This window comes from Carlito syrichta, unplaced genomic scaffold (assembly GCF_000164805.1).
Source record: "Carlito syrichta isolate Samal-C Ts95f unplaced genomic scaffold, Tarsius_syrichta-2.0.1 Scaffold135908, whole genome shotgun sequence".
Taxonomy (NCBI): domain Eukaryota; kingdom Metazoa; phylum Chordata; class Mammalia; order Primates; family Tarsiidae; genus Carlito; species Carlito syrichta.
In genome coordinates this window covers 1,423-9,808 of record NW_007080004.1, presented here as the reverse complement: position 1 = coordinate 9,808, position 8,386 = coordinate 1,423, and the positions used below count along the sequence as shown (strand labels likewise).

The 8,386-nt window shown below is 50.6% G+C and overlaps 1 protein-coding gene across 1 annotated transcript in view; it reads left to right on the top strand.

Annotated features, from left to right (window-relative positions):
- Positions 1-8,386, top strand: part of SOGA1 (suppressor of glucose, autophagy associated 1) — a 34,404-nt gene that overhangs the window by 25,059 nt on the left and 959 nt on the right. Inside the window, exons 5-7 of the mRNA XM_008049664.2 lie at positions 1,679-1,819; positions 5,737-5,862; positions 7,361-7,591. Of these exons, the coding sequence (XP_008047855.2) occupies positions 1,679-1,819; positions 5,737-5,862; positions 7,361-7,591 (498 nt within the window). The remainder of the gene's footprint in view (positions 1-1,678; positions 1,820-5,736; positions 5,863-7,360; positions 7,592-8,386) is intronic.

Genomic DNA, 8,386 nt, shown 5'->3' with positions numbered 1-8,386 from the left:
GCAGGTCGAGACTGCGGTGGCTGGGAGCGGCCACTGCACTCCAGTCTGGGTGACAGAGTGAGACTCCAACTCAAAAAATAAAATAAAATGATATACAATTGAAAATTCAGTTCCTCAGCCCCAACGGCCACCTTCCAGGTGCTCAGGAGTGCGTGTGTCTTGGCTGTGGATCATAGATCTGGAATATCTCATCCCTGCAGCCCGGCTCCTCTCTGTCTCTCTCTGCAGACTCTGTCACGTATTTGTTTTTCCACCCAATTGTTTTATGTCTTGTGCCACTACACTTGTTCTACGATGCAGTGTGTCAGTCTGTTCACTTGCCTGTGATGCCTTGTTTGCTGTTCGTGCACTACTGTGCACAGCGCTGAGGGTGTCGTGGTAGCACAGAGAGATGCGATTCCTGCGGTCATGGCCTTGTGTTTAGTGGGCAAAAGTCAACCAAGATATCACGCCAATAGTATGAATTTACAAACTGAGAAGAAAGGCGGGGAGGAGAGGTACATGGCTTTATGAATAAGGAACTTGACCTAGACCCCAGAGTCAGGAAAAGCCTCTGATCTGATCTGAGGTCAAAGAATACTGGGAGAACAGTATTCTCAGCAGGGATAACAGCCTGGGCAAAGGCACAACTCAGATCAGAGGTGGAAGGAGCATGGGACATCTGGGGTGCGGAGGGAGGAGAAGGTGCAAGGCTGGACCTCCCAGAGCATCTGGGAGGTTTGGTCTTCGTCTTGAGAGCAGTGGCAGGGTCTTTCCATCTCCAGGGAGAGGAGAGATCAAGCTGTTTGTTTAAACAACTACACAGCAGAGCATGGCCATGATTCTTTTAACTCAGGCCCTGTTGCACTGGCCTGATCTTGCAGGGGTTTTTTGTTTGTTTGTTTTTTGTTTTTGAGTTGGAGTCACTCCGTAACCCAGACTGGAGTGCAGTGGCATGCTCACAACCACCCCAGTGTTGACCTGCTGGGCTCCGGTGATACGTCCTCCTCAACCTTCCAAGTAGCTGGAACTACAGGCATGCGCTTCTATGCCCTGCTAATTTTTTTTTTTTTTTTTTTTGAGTTGGAGTCTCACTCTGTTGCCCAGACTGGAGTGCAGTGGCCACTCCTGGCCACCGCAGCCTCGACCTGCTGGGCTCCGGCCATCCTTCTGCTTCAGCCTTCCAAGTAGCTGGAACTACAGGCGCGTGCTACCACGCCCGGCTAATTTTTTTGATTTATTGTAGAGACGAGGTCTCACCAAGTTGCCTGGGCTGGTCTCGAACCCATAGGCTCAGGCAGTCTACTCGCCTAGGCTTCCCAAAGTGCTGGGATTACAGGCTGAGTCACTGAGCCCAGCCTGATCTTGCTTTTTTAAGCAAGCCTCTCCTCAGCTCCTCCTAATGCCCCTGATGGAGGACTGAGTAGGGCCACGCGTGTTGTAGGAGCTGGGGCTGGCTCAGAACAGCCATGTTTTCAGCCTTCACTCGCCTCCTTGTTTATCCTTGTGCACGCATTCATCAAGTGGTGGCCGTGTCTCCAGCCAGGGCTGGGGCTGGGCTGCAAAGGCAACTCCACCTGGGTCCCGGCCCTCAAGTGGGTGGTGAGAGCCTTATATAGAGCCCGGGGCCTGGTGGGGGAGACTGTTCCTGGCTGTTCCTGATTATTTTTGGTCTCTTCTGCCTGTGCTTCTGAAGCAGCCTCCTGACTTCAGGGATCTGCCGGAATGGGAGCCCAGGATCCGTGAAGCCTTCCACACTGGTGACCTGGACTCCAAGCCTGATGCCAGCCGGAGCTTCCGGCCTTACCGAGCTGAAGACAACGATTCCTATGCCTCTGAGGTGGGTCTAGGCCTGAGCAAGCAGGACCTTGGGTAGGAAGAGGGTGGTTGGGACCTCCAGAAAGTGACCTATGGATCCCTTAGCTGGTGGTGATATGGATTTTGAGCATTCCATTTGGTTCTGAGCTTCGTGGAAACCAGGGCAGAAAGGGAAATAAGGAAGTTTGGGCCATTCTCACAGCCTGAGCCAAGGAAACTTATACACGCATCTGAAGAAATTATTTTTTTCTGTATTAAATTCCACTGGAAATTTAATAATTTATGTTCCAATTTTTTTTTTTTTGAGTTGAGTCTCCCTCTGTCACCCAGACTGGAGTACAGTGGCACGCTCCTGGCCACCACAGCCTCAACCTGCTGGGCTCCGGCGATCCTTCTGCCTCAGCCTTCCAAGTAGCCGGAACTACAGGCGTGTGCTACCATGTCTAACTGATTTTTTGATTTATTGTAGAGGCTGGTCTCAAACCCCTGAGCTCAGGCAGTCCTCTCGCCCCTGCCTCCCAAAGTGCTGGGATTACAGGCGTGAGCCACCATGCCCGGCAGAACTACTAATTTGTGTAAAAGAAGGCAGCAGTTTCTATAGGCTATTTGGGTTTAAATTGTGAATTCGGTCTGAGGTGGCCGTGAGTTCTTGGATAAGTCATTTTATCTCTCTAAATTCTCAGTTTTCTCACCTATAAAATGAATGTCCTTCATAGGGTTATTGAAAAGTCCATCCTCTATGGGAGTTACGATGTGATTATATAATTGGGTTGACCCCGGAAAAAAAAAAGTCTGCACTGAGTGAGGGTGATGATGATGATAATAACATGTCACTGGGACCCAGGGGGCTTGAGTTCAAGTCTCAGCTCTTCCTGTGTTACTGCATGCCTTGCACCTGTTTCCACCCTCTGGCTGCAACTTCCTGTCTGTAACGTAACATGGGAGATTTGGAGTGAGTGAGGGCTATGAGTTACTGGTATTCTCTGATTCTCGAGGCGTTGCGAGTGGTTCTGAGCCGCCCCCCTCCAAGGCCCTCCGAGGCCCCTCCTCATGCACCCGAAGCAGGAAAAGACTCCTGCGAGCTGGGTGGGACATCCCTGAGACTCCGAGCCAGGGTAGGTCCTGTGTCCAGCCCAGCCTGAGCACCTTTATCTTCTGTGCAGCCCTGGCGTCCTAGAAGGCCAGTCCATAATTGTGTGGGGAGGGGAAGCATCCATGAAGCTGATGGATCAGACTCTAAGTGAGCTGATCTGAGTTTCCTAGAAGCCATTGCAAAAAGAGAGAAAAAAGGCCAGGCGTGGTGGCTCAAGCCTGTAATCCCAGCACTTTGGGAGGCCAAGGTGAGGGGATGGCCTGACCCTGTGGGTTCGAGACCAGCCCAGGCAATGTGGCGAGACCTTGTCTCTACAATAAATAAAAAAATTAGCTGGACATGGCAGAGTGTGCCTGTAATTCTGGCTTCTTGGAAGGCTGAGGTGGAAGGATTGCCAGAGCCTAGCAGGCCAATGCTGGGGTGGCCATGAGGGTGTGTGCCACTGCACTCCAGCCTAGGTGACGGAGTGAGACTCCAACTCAAAAAAGAGAGAAGACGAGGTACTTAGTCCTCATTTTCTGAGAAAAAACAGAAGCCCCTTTCTGCAGGCTCACCTGTGGAGAAGACCACCTCCTTCAGCAAAGTGCGCATGTTCAGGTGTCTCATTCAGCTACTCTGTTGAGCAGTGGCAGCTGCCCGGCAGTGTGCTGAACAGCTCACTTCAAGAAGGATTTCAGAGACAGCAGCAAGGATTGTTCGGGCCAAATGTGTGTGCAAGATCCACCTCCAGCCAGTGCGTCTTCCGCTGCCATAGGATCGCAATTGGCTGCGTAATAAAGGTTTCTTTAAAAAAAAATTTTTTTTGAGTTGGGTCTCACCCTGTTGCCCAGGCTGATCTTGGCTCACTGCAACCTCAACCTCCTGGGCTCAGGTGATCATTGCACCTTAGTCTCCCAAGTATTTGGGACTATACGTGTGCACTAGCACATCTGGCCAGAAGTTTATTTTCTTTCATAGAGAGACATCTGCCATGCCCGGGAAGATTTTATGTAGGAATTGGGGCTGACGTCTGTCCTCTTTTCAACCCCCTGCTTAAAGTGACAGCATAAACATTTCCCTGTTATTAGAAATATTTTTTTAAAAATTATATTGAAGTATAGAACACATACAGAAAATTACTCACATTGTAAGTTGACAGCTCAAATAATTCTTGGAAACTAAGCCCTCCTGTGTGATCAGTGCCCAGATCAATGCACAGAGCATGGTCCGCCCCTGGAAGGTCTTCTTGTCACCATCTGACTTCTTTCTTTTTTTTTTAGTTGGAGTCTCACTCTGTTGCCCAGACTGGAGTGCAGTGGCACACTCACGGCCACCACAGCCTTGACCTCTTGGGCTCAGGTGATTCTTCTGCCTCAGCCTTCCAATTAGCTGGAACTATAGGCGCACGCCATCATGCCCGGCTAATTTTTATTTATTTATTATTTATTTATTGTTTAATTTTTTTTTGAGTTGGAGTCTCACTCTGTCGCCCAGACTGGAGTGCAGTGGCCATTCCCGGCCACCGCAGCCTCGACCTGCTGGGCTCCGGCGATCCTTCTGCCTCAGCCTTCCAAGTAGCCGGAATTACAGGCAAGTGCTACCACGCCCAGCTGATTTTTTGATTTATTGTCGAGATGAGGTCTCGCTGCCCAGGTGAGTCTCGAACCCGCGGGCTCAGGCAATCCACTCACCTCAGCCTCCCAAAGGCGCGGGATTACAGGCTGAGCCACCGAGCCCGGCACTTTATTTATTGTAGAAACAAGGTCTCGCCAAGTTGCCCAGGCTGGTCTTGAACCCCTGGACTCAGACGATCCTCTCACCTCAGCCTCCCAAAGTCCTGGGATTACAGGCCTGAGCCACTGTGCCTGGCCACCACCTGACTTCTTTTTTTAAATTTTTTTATTTTTTACCACCTGACTTCTAACCGAGGTTTTACCTGTTTAACTACAACTATTGTTAAACATACTTTCCCTGAAAATGTAGTTTTATTATTTTTTTCTTGAGATCTTATTCCATAGTCATTATAAATAATGAATAACTACAAAAAACGTCCCCAAACAGAATTGCATAAACATATGAAGAAGGATCAAGATCACAAGATCATCGCAGTTAACTCCTATCTAATGTGCCTGTGTCGTTTGCATGTTTCTCTATTGAGGTATATATCTTTTTTTTTCTTTCTGTTGAAGTATAACGTAATAATATATTTTTATATATTTATAGAGCCACTAAACACATTTTTTTTTTAGTTGGAGTCTCACTCTGTCGCCCAGGCTAGAGTGCAGTGGCATGCTCCCAGCCTCTGCAGCCTCAACCTACTGGGCTTAGACAATCCTTCCACCTTAGCCTTCCAAGAAGCCAGAACTGCAGGCGCGTGCTACCATGCCCAGCTAATTTTTTGATTTATTGTAGAGACAGGTCTCACCATGTTGCCCAGGCTGGTCTCGAACCCACGGGCTCCCGTAATCCTCTTGCCTCGGCCTCCCACAGTATTGGGATTATAGACTTGAACCACCTCGCCCGGCCCACTAAACACATTTTAATCCTCATCATTTATTATCTAAATTGTTTCTAAAATTTTGCAATGATAAACAATGAGACAATGAACATCTTTGTGAATCATACTTTTCACAGCATATTATTCTCTTCAGATAAATTTCAAAGAGAGATGATTAAGTTAAATGCTAGGATAGTCCGATTTGATATGCATGATTTCATTTAACCATCACGACAGCCCACTGAGGTAAGGACAGTCATTGCACCTGATTCGGGCAGCTGGGTCCCGTTTGCTGCTGCTCCCTAGCACTTGCATCTTAGATCACAACCCCTGTCCTCTTCTTCCCTCTGTGTCCCCCGCCCCACCCCAGATCAAGGAGCTGCAGCTGGTTCTGGCTGAGGCCCATGACAGCCTTCGGGGCTTACAAGAGCAGCTCTCCCAGGAGCGGCAACTACGGAAGGAAGAGGCTGATGCCTTCAGCCAGAAGGTGGTCCAGGTGCGTGGTGCCCAGCGCCTTCTGTGCAACTCCTTGTACAGCCTCTCAGAACTGGGGGCAGAGGCCTTGGGGATCTGTGGGCCCTTGGAAGGCAAGAATGTCAGGGAAACCTGAGGCTTCCAGCCCGTGTTCTGCTGGATGTTCCTGCACTTGTGATTGTGCAGGAACTGTGTGGAGTTGAATCTGTCATTAGCCGCCTGTGTGACCTTGGGCCAGTCCTGTTTCCTCTCAGGACCTCAGTCTCCCGTCTGTGAAATGGCGCCTCCATCAGGCCTGGCTGCTAATCAAGATAATTGTCCCAGAATAGCATTTTTCTTTTTTTTTTTTGAGTCGGAGTCTCACTCTGTCGCCCAGACTGGAGTGCAGTGGCTGCTTCCGACCACCGCAACCTCCACCTGCTGGGCTCCTGCGATCCTTCTGCCTCAGCCTTCCAAGTAGCTGGTACTACAGGCGCGCGCTAATTTTTAAATTTGTTGTAGAGATGAGGTCTGGCCAAGTTGCCCAGGCGGGTCTTGAACCCATGGGCTCAGACAATCCACTCACCTCAGCCTCCCAAGGCACAGGATTACAGGCTGAGCCACTGAGCCCGGCTTAAAATAGCATTTCCTTTTTTTTTTAAGTTGGAGTCTCACTCTGTCACCCAACTGGAGTGCAGTGGCTGCTCCCGGCCACCGCAGGCTTGACCTGCTGGGGCTTCGGCGATCCTTCCACCTCAGCCTTCCAAGAAGCTGGAATTACAGACATGCGCTGTCACTCCCGGCTAGTTTTTTGATTTATTGTAGAGATGAGGTCTCACTAAGTTGCCCAGGCGGGTCTCGAACCCGCAGGCTCAGACAATCCACTCACCTCAGCCTCCCAAGGCGTGGTATTACAGGCAGAGCCGCCGAGCCCTGCTAGAATAGTATTTCTTAAGGCATACCAAGCCTATGCCATACACTTTGCACACGTTATATCCTTTAATCCTCATGTCCTTCCCTATGAGCTGTCCCCATTTTACAGATGAGGAGACTGATGCCCAGAGGGCTGAAGTGCTCTGCCCAGGGTTGTACATCCCAATCAAAGTGGGCTGGGAGTCTCACCCAAGTCTCTGTCTCAGCCATGACGCTGCATTGCTTCCTTGGGTATCCTGCTCATCACCTGTTCTCAATCCCTCCCTGCCGTCATGGCTCCCCTCATGGGGTCTTCATGGAATGTGAGAAGGGTGCCCAGCAGGTGCTCAGTATGTGATGTGCTGATTTCTTTTAGTCAGAGCCTGGGCCAAATCCCAGCTCCTTTACTGATTTCACACTGAGGCTGTTGCTGCTTTTAGGCGTCTCTCCTCTGGAGTAGCCAAGGGCCATGCTCATCTCCACAGAATGAGCCAGTAGTGGTACGGTCCCTGGCCAGGATCACTCACAGGCACCGCCCAGATTTTCCTCTTCCCATGGTCTGGGACCAGGGGTGGGGTGGGTTGGTGGCCCGTGAAGCTGGGATTGCTCAAACTCTTGCCTTCCGGCAGCTGAAAGAAGACCAACAGAGGGCACTCCTGAGGCGAGAGTTTGAACTGCAGAGTCTGAGCCTCCAGCGGAGGTTGGAGCAGAAATTCTGGAGCCAGGAGAAGAACATGCTGGTGCAGGAGTCCCAGCAGTTCAAGCATAACTTCCTGCTGCTCTTCATGAAGCTCAGATGGTTCCTCAAGCGCTGGCGGCAGGGCAAGGTTTTGCCCAGCGAGGGAGATGACTTCCTTGAGGTATGTTTGGGCCCAGGCGCTTGGGGAGTGAGGGGAGTTCCTGGTCGAGGCAGACACAGCTGTGAGGACCGAATACATGCTGCCAACTTGCAGGTGTCTTTTCTGCATGCCTTCACTCATTTGACATCTGTCGGCTGACAACCAGCTCTTTCTGGGCGCTTGGCAGGCGCTGGGGTACCATGGGGAAGGAGACACTCCATCCTGCCTCAGCAGGAAAAGGCCCCTGTGGGGCTGATGGGTCTTGAATGCCGTCTCCAGCAGGCTGCAGTGTCCAGGTGGATTTCGGCATCTAGTTTTGCTGCCACGAGGCTCCCTGTAGCCCTTCCCAGTGAAATATGCCCGCCCAGTGGTGTGCACTGTTCCATTTCTTACCTTAAGGGTTAGTTTGCCTATTCTGGAACTTCGTGTGAGAACTTCAGATGCGTCTAGCTGCTTTGCTGAAGATAATTTTTTGAGATTTATCTATATTTTGCGTTAAGTAGTTCTTTCTTTTTTATTGCTGTATACTATTGATTTAAGAATATACCTATTTTGAGCCGGGCTCGGTGGCTCAGCCTGTAATCCCGTGCCTTTGGGAGGCTGAGGTGAGTGAATTGCCTGAGCCCGCGGGCTTGAGACGTGCCTGGGCAGCGAGACCTCATCTCTACAATAAAAATCAAAAAATCAGCCGGGCGTGGTAACTCGTGCCTGTAATTCCGGCAACTCGGAAGGCTGAGGCGGAAGGATCGCCGGAGCCCAGCAGGTCGAGGCTGCGGTGGCTGGGAGCGGCCACTGCACTCCAGTCTGGGCGACAGA